Source organism: Salmo salar, chromosome ssa01 (assembly GCF_905237065.1).
Source record: "Salmo salar chromosome ssa01, Ssal_v3.1, whole genome shotgun sequence".
NCBI classification, from domain to species: Eukaryota; Metazoa; Chordata; class Actinopteri; order Salmoniformes; family Salmonidae; genus Salmo; species Salmo salar.
The window spans coordinates 60,962,682-60,977,392 of NC_059442.1; the positions used below are offsets into that span (position 1 = coordinate 60,962,682).

The window sequence follows — 14,711 nt, forward strand, 5'->3', positions numbered from 1 at the left end:
GGTTCTAGATAGCACCTTTTTTTCTAAGAGTGTAGTCTAAGGGCATAACCACCACAAATGAACCTTCATATTTTTTATGTAAACTCCTAGGCCTACAGCTAAATGTATGTGAGCCATATAATCCCCAGTTATATTTATGCTTCAGCACTAACAACATGGAATGTGAGATACATAAAAAGTTTAAACTTCTGACAGTATTGACCGTACAGATGTCTCTCGTCCCTCCCTTTCCTACTCCATGGTGTGTTAACCCCTTCCTCCTCTATTTGTCTTCCTCCCTACCCCCCTAGTAAGGGTCATAGTAATAGGAGGCGCTTCAGAAGGTATTACACACGGAAATGTAGGAGGTACCCAATACCCAGCATCCGCTCCTCCCTGGTCACATGATCTCTGGGAATGCCTTCTAACTGCCAAGTGCATGGAGGATGATGAGAGAACCCCCAAACTGCCACCTACCCCCTTCCCTTCAATGAGACTATTGTATTTGCCCTTTGCTTGTCTAATGGGATTGCTGCCTGTTGCCTGTTGATTTTGACCCCCACCTCCCTTGGATCCCCTTATCAGACACAACCCCTAAATAACTGTACCCTGGTGTCACTGCATGAATTCATAAAAAATGGTTGCAACCACCATGACTGACCTTTGACCCCACTGATCCCTGTCTTCCACACAACCCACACTGCATTGATGCATCTTCATTGATCTAGGCTTGGGCAAGGTCCCTGTTATCGTTAATAACTTCCTTATCGTTACTGGAGTGCGATATTCCCTCCTGAAGTTTCCACAAAAGCTTTAGTCTGAATCTGGGAGTTGGCTCACTGATCATTAGTGCCTGCAGAATCAAGCCTGAGCATTGGGCTTGCTGTCACGCCATCTGATTGATGCACAGCATTGCATGCTTGTCCGGTTGCCATGGCAGGGGGGGGGTTTAGGGTGTGTTTCAGTTAGGGGCTCTCTGCACCCCCCCACCTGGCCATAAGTCTACAGTATGTCTAAGCACAGGCCCATCGGCACAATACAGGTCTAAGTGTCCTAGAGATACAGAAATAGTAGCCTACAGTGATTCTTTGCATCAATATGAATTGTAAATCTTGCAGTTTTCCCTGGTAATTATCTTTGTCTTAGAACAGTGGTCAGTGTCGTACTACTGCAACTGCTCTCTACAACAGTAGTCCACAAGAGTTAGCGGTCCTAGAGAGCTACAATGTGTGTACACTCTTATAAAAAAGGGTTCTTTGTTTGTCACCATAGGAGACCCTTTTTTGGTTCCAGGTAGAACCCTTGTATTAGTGAAGGGTTCCACTTGAATGTAGGGACAATAAAGTACACTTTATGGTTCTACGTAGCAACTTATTTTCTAAGAGTGTAGACTTCTGTTTCCACCCAGCTGATTCAGCTGCTTTAGTGCTGGGCTGGAGAAAAATCCTGCACATCCTATACAGATGTAGGATCTTCATTTGATCATCCTGTTGCAGGAGAACTCTCCTTCGATGCGGGACATTTTAAAAGTGTAGTGTATTTGAAGTTTAAAAAGGCTTTTGAAGTTTTAATTTCCATTTTGAAATTTCAGACTTGATTTTCCATTATTTATAATCTACACATTTTACACTTCCTGTTGCTGCAGGATTATTTTCCTGCTGTGGCAAACTAGCTCTAATTAAGATTCTATATCTGTAGTTCCTCAGGACCGGGGTTAGGGACCACTCTCTTAGAGAGCAGATGGGGTACTCTAAGTGTGTTGTGGATGAGGTGAGCGTGTTTGGTTTTGAGGAAAGGACAGTTCACTACACTGTGAGTTTGCTTTGTCGGCACACATTTTTCTCTCTCAGGTGGAATGCATAATAACAGGCTTTTGTTCTCCCTCTCTCCCTCTCTCTCTTCCTCTCTCTCTTTCTCTCTACAGTACAAAGTTGAGCTTTAAGGAGCGGGTACGGATGGCAAGCCCTCGCGGCCAGAGCATGAAGAGCCGCCAGACATCCATCAACAACGACCGACGCTGTTCCCCAGGCAACGATGTGGCAGGTGCTAACACAGGAACCAGCCCTGCCAAGGTGCAGAAGAGCTGGAGCTTCAACGACCGCACACGCTTTAGACCCTCCCTGCGCCTCAAGAGTCAATCACGCACCGCACCCTCCGAGGGTGAGTAGAGAGGATGTGTGCCTCTGTGTGTCTGCGTATGTGTGGGTTTATGTGTTTGTATACAGTATGTGCTTTTTAAGAAGTCCACAAGGGGAGAGTCTAGAGCTGTTGCGGTGACTGTATTACCACCACACTGACGGTCACGAGTCATGAAGGCAGTAAAATTCCACGTGACCGTTTAGTCACAGTAATTAAGCTTCTCCAAACTCTGATGCTGCTGATGGTCATTAGTAGCCTACCAAACTAGCTAACTGCCTGATACTCAGCACTCTATTGTCCCTCTAATCACTCTGACATCAATGCAAATGTAATCGAAAATCTAATCAAACACTTCATGAGAGCCCATAAGCTCCTCTTGCGCAACATTTCTATAGGCTTTGAAATTACTTGAGAAAAACTGAGTGATGGCCTCTATTAAAAAGAGGAGGATCCCATCAGCTTTCTATAGGCTGACTCTATTTATTTCTCAACTTTTCTAATATTAAGCACATTGCTTCTTATTTACAACAGGAGTATAGCCTACCTGGCTGGCATGAAAATTAAGCACAGGAAAACCGTCCTCCATTCGCTATTTAAGTGCAGAGATTACATGCAGTAAGCTGCCAGCCCATCTTAATCTTTTCTTTTTATTGGCCAGTCTGAGATATGGCTTTTTCTTTGCAACTCTGCCTAGAAGGCCAGCATCCTGGAGTCACCTCTTCACTGTTGACGTTGAGACTGGTGTTTTGTGGGTACCATTTAATGAAGCTGCCAGTTGAGGACTTGTGAGGCGTCTGTTTCTCAAACTAGACACTAATGTACTTGAGCACCGGGGCCTCCCACTCCTCTTTCTATTCTGGTTAGAGCTAGTTTGCGCTGTTCTGTAAAGGGAGTACTACACAGCATTGTTCGAGATCTTCAGTTTCTTGGCAATTTCTTGCATGGAATAGCCTTCATTTCTGAGAACAAGAAAAGACTGATGAGTTTCGAAAGAAAGTTATTTGTTTCTGGCCATTTTGAGGCTGTAATCAAACCCACAAATGCTGATGTTCCAGATACTCAACTAGTCTAAAGACTAGTTTTATTGCCTCTTAAATCAAGACAACAGTTTTCAGCTGTGCTAACATAATTGCAAAATAGTTTTCTAATGATCAATTAGCCTTTTAAAATGATAAACTTGGATTAGCTAACACAACGTGCCAATGGAACACAGGAGTGATGGTTGCTGATAATGGGCCTTTGTATGCCTATGTACTGTATATACTGTATATCTCGCATTACTCATCTCATATGTATATACTGTATACTGTATCCTTCACTATCTGTTCTTTACTATCTATTGCATCTTAGCCGCTCTGTCACTGCTCATCCATATATTTTATACTTCTATATTCTCATCCCATTCCTTTACTAGATTGTGTGTATTAGGTTTTGTTGTGTAATTGTTAGATATTACCTGTTAGATACTGATGCACTGTCGGATCTAGAAGCATAAGTATTTCGCCACACTCACAACAACATCTGCTAACCATGTGTATGTTACCAATAACGATTTGATTTCAAATTTCATTTGAGGAAAAGATAAATAAATATTATATTGTTGAGTTTCAGCTTGGAGTGGAAGTCTGTAACGAAGCGACAATCTATCTGCAATGTTAAAGCTGATCTACCCCCGAAAAAATGTAAAAATAAATAACTTGACACTTCTTTCTGTCTCTCAGTGGACACAGGAATGGGGAATGATGACGCATTCGGCGACAGGGTTTGCCACTGTGATGTCACCGTGGAAGACCTATCAGCTCCATTGAAGGCTGTCATCAGAGCCGTCAGGTGAGTGCTTCAGCCAGGTCACCCGTGATACAAGTCAGTATTCGACGTAGAATACTGACGTGAAAACCGGCCGCTAAGGTCAACAGTGAGCTCTGTTACCTTGAAGTATGTTTCTGTTTTGGACGGGCGTAAGCATCTCCCTCTGATTCCAAAGGTTGCAAGTTCAAATCCAGAGATAGAAAGTTGTTTTTGATATTTTTGTTTTAAGTCTATCCCAAACCATAACCCTTACCTTAACCGTTTGGAGTTAATGCCTAACCTTAAGAATTTGGAGTTAATGCCTGAACCTAACCTTAACAATTCTGAGTTAATGACTAAACTTATTCTTAAACACTTCAAAATTTGACGTTTGGAAGAACTCCGAAATTTGACGTTTGTGAAACTTGGATGAACATCTAATTCTGACGTGAGATTGTGAGAGCTGGTAGGAGTGCTTATCTACAGTGAGCTCTAAAAATATTCGTACAGTGAAAAATATTTTGTTGATTTTGCTCTGTACTCCAGCACTTTGGATTTGAAATGATACAATGACTATGAGGTTAAAGTGCACTGTCAACTTTAATTTGAGGCTATATACATCTTGGCCATGTTCTGTTATAATCTCCACCCGGCACAGCCAGAAGAGGACTGGCCACCCCTCATAGCCTGGTTCCTCTCTAGGTTTCTTCCTAGGTTTTGGCCTTTCTAGGGAGTTTTTCCTAGCCCCCGTGTTTCTACACCTGCATTGCTTGCTGTTTGTGGTTTTAGGCTGGGTTTCTGTACAGCACTTTCATATATCAGCTGATGTAAGAAGGACTATATAAATACATTTGATTTGATTTGATTCATCCATATTGAGTGAACTGCTTAGTAATTATAGCACTTTTTATACACAGTCCCCCCATTTTAGAGACCAAAATAATAAGGTCAAATTCACTTAAGTGTATTAAAGTAGTCAACATTTTTATATTTGGTCCCATATTCCTAACACGCAATAATGACATCAAGCTTGTGACTTTACAGACTTGGATGCATTTGCTGTTTGTTTTGGTTGTGTTTCAGATTATTTTGTGCCCAGTAGAAATGAATGGTAAATAATGTATTGTGTCATTTTGGAATCACATAGTCCTGAATGATGGGTGGTACAGACGCACAACAATCATATCCCCAAGACATGTTAACCTCTCACTGTTACAATAAAACATTTTGGGGGGATGATATTTATGCCTCTGTAACTTTCTCACTCATCATTATTCACGATTAATTCAGGACTCTCCGTAATCATGGTATCATCCACATTAATGTAGAAGTATTTAGAAACATTCTATTCTCCCTTAAAATGGGGGGACTGTGTACAAAAAGTGCAGTCATTTCTAAACGGTTCACTTGATATGGATGAAAATACCCTCAGATTAAAGCTGACAGTCTGCTCTTTAACCTCATAGTCATTGCGTCATTTCAAATCCAAAGTGAAGGAGTACAGAGCTAAAACAACCAAACGTGTCACTGTTCCAATACTTTTGGAGCTCACTGTATATCGCTATATAGATCCCTATATACTGTAGACTTTTGTTTTCTTACACAATCTTTTGTAAAACATTCTATTTATTTTGTACAGGACATGACTATTTTGAACAGTGTACATAGCAATCGCATCCCCGACCACAATCTTCACTTAAACATAGAGCCTTCCAGGGCTCCTTCACCTCCCTCTCTCCCCTCGGGCTCCTGAGGTTTTTAGATACAGCAGATCCAGAGCTTGGGCCTCCTCTATGTTGTTCTAGCCCAGTGCTTCAAGGGGATTCTGCTAACCCAGTGATGGCTCAGGGAGAACAGTTTGGGTGTTTTTTGTTACATCTGGCCCCTTACTCACTCTGACCCCGACAACATGTCTCTGTTTACTCATGTGGCCACCATACTGGCACTGTCTCTCCCTCTCCTTCACCATCGCCCTCCCTCACTCTCCTTTTTACTACCTCTTCTCTCTCTCCCTCCCTCTCTTTTTCCATTTCCCTTTAACTCTCCATCTCCCCCACCTCTCTCTGGCGGTGTCAAAAGATGTCCTATTTTGATTGTCTGCCAACACCCCAATTCCCACCCACAGGTTGTTGCTCCAGAGGACCCCCTCTCCCCTTGCCCAGCTTGCTTGCTCAGCAGGCCCCCTTTGTGGGCAGTGGGAGTGGAGACGTGTCCCTGACTTTCCCAGGGTGTCGGGTTGACACCCTCTCAGTCAGAACTGTTTTCACAGCACCTCATCTGTCATGATGGTTTCCATTTATACAGTGAGGATAATGAGCAACTGGAGCAGTTCTGGAGCCATTAGGGGGTCAGAATGAACCAACTGTAGAGAGCCACTTACCTGCATCAATATTATTCACTCAGCAGTAGCTGTACTTGTACATTAAGGTACAGGGATAATACAATTCTAGTGTGGTTTGGTTACAAAATAGCTCAGTCAGGTTTTGTTTACATGACATGTGCTACGGTTTCATAATGTTCTTGTGATAGTATTTGAGTAATGTTCATTTTACCTCCGAAAACAAAAGGTAAAGGCTAAAGTAACGACAGCTTCTTGTCAACATACTGGTTTATGCATAGTTAAGCTGTTGTTTCCCTCTAGTGGCTGACTAAGAGATGACAGGTAGATAGATCATGGCACAATGACATGATTCTGTTTGATTCTCACCACTTTTCCACTCAGGATCATGAAGTTTCATGTAGCAAAGAAGAAGTTTAAGGAGACTCTGCGCCCGTATGATGTGAAAGATGTGATAGAACAGTACTCTGCAGGACACCTGGATATGCTCTGCAGAATCAAGAGTCTACAGACTAGGTGAGATGCACACACACACACACACACACACACACACACACACACACACACACACACACACACACACACACACACACAACACACACACCTTCATATCTATGTTCACCTTCTCCACTTAATTCACGTGTGTGTCTGTCTCTCTATGTGTGTGTGTGTGTGTGTGTGTGTGCGTGTATATATCTGACCCTCCTATGTGCCTCTTCCTCCCAGGCTGGACACCATAGTGGGTCCTCCTCAGCAGCAGCTGCTGAGCCCCAGAGTCAAGACCTTTTCCTCCCCCTCCCTGCACGTATATTACAACCAGGCCAGGAGGAAGTCCATGCCAGGGACCAAGTCTGTCCCAGGGTTAGGCAACCCCCCCACCCCCCACTCGCCTGCCTAAAATAGGCTAACTGTAGACATCTCATGCATCGATGTGTGACTTTATAAACATTCTAGTCTCTTGCATGGTGTTATTTTTAACAATGTCTGAGAATAAACAATAATGTTTCAGGAGTTAGGATTGTTGTCTTCGGTTAAATCAGTGATATAACCCTGATTGACTTGATATTGCACTGTGTCTTTCAGCCAAAAGAGTGGAATCTACTATAGTTTAGTAGTGGATTGTAGTAGTGGTAGTCTAGTCTGGTTTTAAAGAATGTAATTGTAGCTGGTACATACGTGGTGCCTGTAGTTGTCCTTTTTTGATACACTTCAAGTGTTTGTGTGTGTGTGTGTGTGTGTGTGTGTGTGTGTGTGTGTGTGTGTGTGTGTGTGTGTGTGTGTGTGTGTGTGTGTGTGTGTGTGTGTGTGTGTGTGTGTGTGTGTGTGTGTGTGTGTTGTATCTGACCCCCATGTCTCTCCCATACAGACTGGCCACTGGACTGGGTCCCACACTGAGCAGCAAACCTGGGAACATGTCCTCCCCCTCCCTGCAATTATATTACAGCCAGGCCAGGAGGAAGTCCGCCCCAGGGATGAAGTCCCCAGGGTTAGATAACACCCCTCCCACACCAACCCCTAATAACGTAGACCCGCTAGCCACTACCCCCAACTCCATCCTGTCCCCCGTTCCTCACACAGAGGACAGTTTGAAAGGAGATGGGGCTATGTCCATGTGTCCATCAGGGAGCAAAAAGCCTGTGTTTGTAGAGCTACAGAGGCAGGATAGGTTTAAAGGTGAGATGATGATGGCTCAACCTACAGGCTTCCAAAGGGACTACAAGAGTTTCTAATATATTGCTTACACTATCCGGTCACTTTTAGAGCTTTAGATTTAGAGCATCAGACCAGAAAGGACACACTGCTTTCACTGAATCAACCCAGATTTAGAAGCTTTGGACTCCCTGATGACATAAAGGTGTTCGGAAATGCTTCTTAACAAATGGAAGCCTTCAACTAGCAGATGTAACATATCCCCAAATGTGTGGTAGAAGTAAAGCTCCCACATGAAAGTTTACTATAGAATATAAAAGTACTTACTGAAGAATTCTGTAGTAAACTGTAGAATACTATACTACACACTGTAGTGTCCCTCGGTCATGTGTAGTACTTACTGTGGTATACTGTAGGGGTGGCAGGTAGCCTAGCGGTGAGAGCGTTGGGCCAGTAATCGAAAGTTCGCTGGTTTTGAATTCCAAAGCCGACTAGGTGAAACATCTATCGATGTGCCCTTGAGCAAGGCATTTAACCCTAATTGCTCCTGTAAGTCGCTCTGGATAAGAGCGTCTGCTATGTAAATGTACTACAGTATTATCTGCAAATAAAGCACTGTAGTAAATACTACAGTAATGTCTGCAAAAATACTAGTCTGCAAAAACACGACACTATTTAAATTACAGGTTGTAAGGCAACAAAATAGGGAAAACGGGGATGAGTACTTTTGCAAGGCACAGTAAGCATTTCACTGTAACGTCTACACCTGTTGTATTCGGCGCATGTCACAAATTAAATTAGATTTGATTAGTATGGGGAAAAAAGTAAAGTGCGAGTGGGGTGGGGGGTGAGAAGGGGTGCGAGGGGGGGTGCTGTGGGATTATGTAATATACTCTTTGAAGAGGTAGGGTTTCAGATGTTTCAGGTTTCAGTCCTACCTACCTAGAGGTTATGGAAAATGATCTATTTTAGCATTTCTCCTGTACGTTTCCTGAAGGAGAAAGCCTCCACTTCCATGTCAAAGATAATAAACCAAAAACACGATAGTAAATACTACAGTATACTACAGCCCGCAAAACACTACAGTAAATACTACAGTATACTACAGTCCACAAAAACTGTACATTAAATACTACAGTATAGTAGAATCCGCATAAACACTACATTCATTATATAGTATATACTACAGTTTTATTTTACTACAGTATTTATACTATAGTTAACTGTAAATACTACAGTATAGTATTCACTGTAGTGTGTTTGTGGACTTTAAACACACTACACTGAATACTACAGTAAATCTGAGGAAAAAAACACTACAGTGAATACTATAGTATTTATCATAGTATACTATGATATTTTTTCATGTGGGCTGCTGTGAATGTGAGGTCTGTCTCAAATATCTTGCATGTTGCTGCGCTTAGGGGACATAGTAAAGATACAGCAGCAGCTGTCAATCTAACAGAATCGATGTTCCTCCTGCAAAGAAATGGCTAATGAATAAGGATCTCTCATTGTGGAACTTTTGTGAACACAGAGAATGGCTGTAGTTACCAGTTGGTGCAGATTGTTGTTTTTAACATGAACTGTAGCTTGCACTGTAGCTAATTATAGCTGTAGTTTAGAAACCCTGTATGATTGTGTTTTGACTGTAGCCTGTGGTTTGTTGTGTGAACTGTGACTCTGTAGTGTGGGTTGTTGAATCTAATCATGGTGTGTCTGTTCTAACTAACTCTAACACTGACACGCTTCCATTAGAGTTAGGTCTGTTGCCTGCTGTGAAGTGCCCTTGGAAGAGGCTGGGGTGACGGTCAATGTACCCATTTGTCCACTTTTTGTGATTAATACGACAAGTGTGTGTATCGCAGGGTGGATCAGATACTGGGTAAGGGCCAAATCCCCATCGACAAGAAGATCAGGGACAAGCTGCACCCTGACAGGGATACTCTGGAGGACATGAGCATGCTGGGACGTGTGTGCAAGGTGGAAAGACAGGTGACCAATTAAGCCAATTACATTAGTTTGTGTGTACTCGTAGAGAAGTGTCTCTTGCACACACTGTAAAAAAAGATATAGTTGATTCAACTAATAATTAATTTAGTGACTGAAACATAGCCTTTTTTAGTTTACTAAACATTTCGGTCGAAGTGTTACCTGAACTTAACATTTTTATCTGGCCCAAACTTAGTTCCAACTTGAGAAAAATTAGGTTAGGGACACCCACACTGCTTTTAACACACAATGTTTTCAACTTACATATTTATAGTCATTATTATTCAACATGTCCTTAGCTGGGATTTGAACTCACAACCTCTTGGTTCAAGTCTTTCTGAACATCCTGCTACACCACCATGTGTGTCAGGTATCAGTTAATCTGACTATTCTCTCATCATTGATTTGATTGACTTATTTAATGATTTTCTGTTTGAATGTTACTCCTTAATCACTATGATAAATACAATTGTTTTTCTTGTGACTTTTTACCAGTGCAAAGTGTAGGAATACAGGTGAAATCAGTCATTGACACAGACATGGTGGTGTAGCAGGAAGATAGGAATTTCATGAACCAAGAGGTTGCTAGTTCAAAATCCCAGGGGAGAACCTGTTGAATAATAATTACTGTATAAATGGACATGCACAATCTAATCATGTACAGTATGTCTGTATGTGTCAAATACGTAAGTTGAAAAACATTGTATGATAAAAGCACTATTTGAATGTGTGGGTGTCGCTAACCCAATTTTTGACTAGTTTTATGAAGTTGGAGCTAACTAAACATTTAAATTCCGATAACAATTTTATCAAAAACTTGAGTAAACTAAAAAGGCTTTTACTATATAATAATTAGTTGAATCAACTAGATTTTTAAGAAAGTGCAATGAACCCTTGCTGCTTTTAACGGTCATGTCTCTTGCTCTTCCCCCTGCCCAGGTGACATCCATAGAGTCAAAGCTGGACTCTCTGCTGGATGTGTACAGGCAGGTGTTACAAAATGGTTCGTCTTCCCTCACCCTCTCCTCCCTGCCCCTGTTTGAGCTGGAGCACCAGACCTCCGACTACCGGAGCTCCATCCTCAGCAAGGACCTGTCCTCTGGCTCCCCCCAGGGAGGGGAGGGCAGAGGGGGGCATAAAAGTGGTGGGGGGATGTCCCGGTCAACAACAGGCCATCTCTCCAGGGGCCTGCAGCTCATCTTGGCCCCCAGCGAGCTCACCCTCAACACCTGCCCCCCCCTCCTACCCTGCCTCCACTGCATCCCTCACGCCCTCGCCTCTCCTGCCCCCTGACAGCCCCTACCCGCTCCTCACCACACCCAGTAGTTTCCCCAGGCGAGCGCACTTCCCTGACCTCCCACCCCCTCCACCATCCGCTGGTGCTGCCACCCTTCAGCTGCCCCCCATGGGCCCCCAGCAAAGACGTCCCCTGAGCCCCACCCCACATGCTACACGAGGGGGTAGGCTGGAGCAGAGCTCAGGCCTCTCTATGGTGGTGGTCTCTGGGGTTGACCATGGAGAGGAGGGGGACAGAGAGGGTGGACATAGCTGGGGCAGGGTGCAGCTGAGGGGGAAGCCCCATTTGAGGGAGGAGGGCCCCTGGAGGAGGCACATGAGCCTGGAGGTGGACCCCATGCTGCTGCTTTCCTCTGGATGTGACGGCAAGCCCTCGGAGCAGGAACAGGGGCTGGGGAAGTCCCTGTCGGCACATAACCTCACCCAGCCATCTGCAGACAACCTTCCTAACCTGTCCTTCCCCCTCAGCAACAGTAGCAGTTCTAGTGACGACTGCCATGGCGACCCCGACGCTAGCAACTGGGGCGAGACAGACCTTTTCATCACCGGCCGTGACCTGGAACCGCAGGAGGACCAGTTTGATTTCCTGTCCCAGGGGAGTGACCTCCTGTCCCATCCCACAGCGGACGGTACTGGCTGCTTGGACGTTCTGCGGACTGAAGATGGGGGGTCCTTAACCAGTCTGACTGGTCCCCACACCCCCACAACGGGCAGTGCAGAGTCCCTCAACCAGCCTACCCACGTACGACTAAAATAACTCTTCCATAGGAGTGAATAAGATAAACCCTCCCCCCAACACAGACGTTACCAATATTACCATCCAGCAAGAGGACTCACTGGACAAACAACAAATAGAATTGCAACTGTTGATTATAACTCTGTTTTTAAGAGATGGGGGGGGGGGTTCTCACTCCTTTCAATCAAAGATTTCAGGCTCCCTTTATACTCTCACACATATCATTGCATGGACTATTTCGAATTTCCTAAAACAGGAACAAGCAGAGAAACTAACAGGGGGAGGGGAGATGGGGGAGGAAAATTGAACAAAAGAGAGGATGGTCAGATAGTGTTAATGTTTGCTCTCTCGGCTATGCATGACCACCGCATGTCTAAACCGCACTTTGGGGTCAAGAGCGTTCAAGCCCCTTCATTAGCCCTGGAAACACAGTCATGATGGCTGAGCCCAACCTCATAAGTCCAAATCTCACCTGTTTATCTGCATGTTCCAGTAATGTATCCTCCAAACCCTTGGGAGGCAATTATGAGCAATCAGCAATTATTACCCAAATATTGAAAATGTAGTAAATACTGTAGATAATACAATAACTCATTTGATAATAACATAAGATAACCCTACTGATGTAAAGTTGTCAAAACATTTTTTTAATACATTTTACAATCTTGTGTGGCCATTTGATTTTGATGACAAATCCAATATGCTGATTGGGTGCTCTAATCTGACAAGGCCAGTAGGATTCAGTATTTTCACTTTTAAAGGCAAACAACAGCCAAATAAGATCAGTTATTACTGTGAAACTGTAGATGGTGAAACAAGGCTGTGGTACACTGCAGTTGTCGGTCACAATAAACACTACAGAATTCAGGGTTCCTTGTCCTACAGCTCATGTGCCCACAGTATTCCCTTCTGTTACTAGCTGATTGACAGGGGACACTTCAAACTTTGAAAATAAATACAGTATATCTCCTCAAAGTGGATGAGCATTAGTCTATGACAGGTTGGGGACATCTCTACAAGTGGTTAGCCAGCCTAACACTTTGTCAGTAGCTATAATGATCAGAACTTGTTACAGACTTGCCAAGGTAAAGATGAGCGGTGTGAGAGTAAGTCAGAGGAGTTGGATCATAAATACAGGGAGAGAGGACTTGATCCACCATGATTTAGTCCCCTTAAAGTAGTGGTATGTGAGCCTACAAGCCTGGCACTTCCAATAGAGCACACAGGATCTTTTGTCTAGAGAAGGCCACTGTTCTTGTGTGTCTACTGTCCAACCAATGTCATCACTAATGATGCTGTCCATAGAGATACACAGATAGGAAAGTAATGAACAAGCCATGTTGTAAGTGGATGGAAAATATGGTAACAAGTCTGCTGTCAACGAGCTCAACTTCTGAATGTGATTTGTCTGTTGTTTGCATGTCCCACTGCCTTACGAGGCAGCAGCACTGCTGACTGCCACTCAGCCTGAACACAGACGACTGCTCTTGAATGAGAATATGCACAAACTGTGTTAGACATCTTTATTTTCTCTATGTTGCACCTTTTTGTTCTTGAAGGAGAGAGGCACAACAGTCTTATATGTATTCTGTCGAGTTAACGATGACAGCTTCCATTCAACATGTTTGTTTATGTTTTTATTGAGTTTTTTGATTGGTGCATACGTGCATTGGCTTAGCTGATTAACAATTATACTGTATAATGTGTATATTTTATGTTCATATGTGTGACGTGACCAGCAAAATCTATATAGCTGTGTGTTACAATGGGATTTTGTATGAAAATGGCCCGAGTTGGTACGATAAATGCACAATTGTTTGGAGACTTTGGAACCTGCATATGTGACTGGTGGGGGTGTTCTCTGTAATGAAATGTCAATGGTGTACCAGCTACTGTACATTTCAGGGGTCTGAAAGGATAGGTCCATTCTATTAATTATATTTCTATGATTGAATAAACACCCACCCTGTATTCAAGAGTATGTGGACATCCCTTCAAAATTAGTGGATTCAGCTATTTCAGCCACACCCGTTGCTGACATGTGTATAAAATCTGCAATCTCCATACACAAACATTGGCAGTAGAATGGCCTTACTGAAGATCTCAGTGATTTTCAATGTGCCACCGTCACAGGATGCCACCTTTCCAACAAGTCAGTTCATAAAATTTCTGCACTGCTAGAGCTGTGGTGGTCAACTGTAAGTCCTGTTATTGTGAAGTGGAAAGTGGTAAGCCACGCAAGCTCACAGAACGGGACCGCCGAGTGCTGAAGCACGTAACGCTTAAAAATCTGCCAAGACATGCAGGAGTGGCTTCTCTGAATATCCTTGAGTGGCCCATCCAGAGCCCGGACTTGAACCCGATCGAACATCTCTGCTGAAAATAGCTGTGCAGCAATGCTCCCCATCCAACCTGACAGAGCTTGAGAGGATCTGCAGAGAAGAATGGGAGAAACTCTCCAAATACAGGTGTGCCAAGCTTGTAGCGTTGTTACGTCTACTCCTGCTCACCCGCTCCTGCGCTCGGTGTTGCCGATTTACTAACCACCGGTCCTGGCAACCCATCATTACTGTACGCCCACCTGGCAACCCTCATTACGCACACCTGCGCCCCATCATGGACTTCATCACTACCCTGATTACTCCCGCTTTATTTAGCAGTCCCTAGCATCACTCTTCAGGCAGTATTGGTTCTGTGTTCATGTCCAGACGCTTCGTTATTATTATTAAATTCACCACCTACACCTGCTTCCTGACTCCCAGCGTCATCGTTACAAACGTCATACCCAAGAAG

The 14,711-nt window shown here is 43.7% G+C and overlaps 1 protein-coding gene across 17 annotated transcripts in view; it reads left to right on the plus strand.

Annotated features, from left to right (window-relative positions):
- Window positions 1–13,894, plus strand: part of LOC106606915 (potassium voltage-gated channel subfamily KQT member 5) — a 147,316-nt gene extending 133,422 nt beyond the window's left edge. For 5 of the 17 annotated variants that reach the window (XM_014203439.2, XM_014203452.2, XM_014203430.2 and 2 more), the window contains 7 exons: window positions 1,904–2,139; window positions 3,840–3,948; window positions 6,629–6,760; window positions 6,971–7,105; window positions 7,611–7,730; window positions 9,763–9,889; window positions 10,826–13,894. In XM_014203439.2, coding sequence (XP_014058914.2) covers window positions 1,904–2,139; window positions 3,840–3,948; window positions 6,629–6,760; window positions 6,971–7,105; window positions 7,611–7,730; window positions 9,763–9,889; window positions 10,826–11,179 — 1,213 coding nt within the window. In that variant the 3' untranslated portion in view covers window positions 11,180–13,894. Of the gene's footprint in view, window positions 1–290; window positions 348–1,903; window positions 2,140–3,839; window positions 3,949–6,628; window positions 6,761–6,970; window positions 7,106–7,610; window positions 7,731–9,762; window positions 9,890–10,825 lie in introns of all 17 variants that reach the window. The other 12 variants (XM_014203394.2, XM_014203384.2, XM_014203407.2 and 9 more) reach the window with 5 other exon arrangements.
- The last annotated feature ends 817 nt before the right edge of the window (window positions 13,895–14,711 follow it).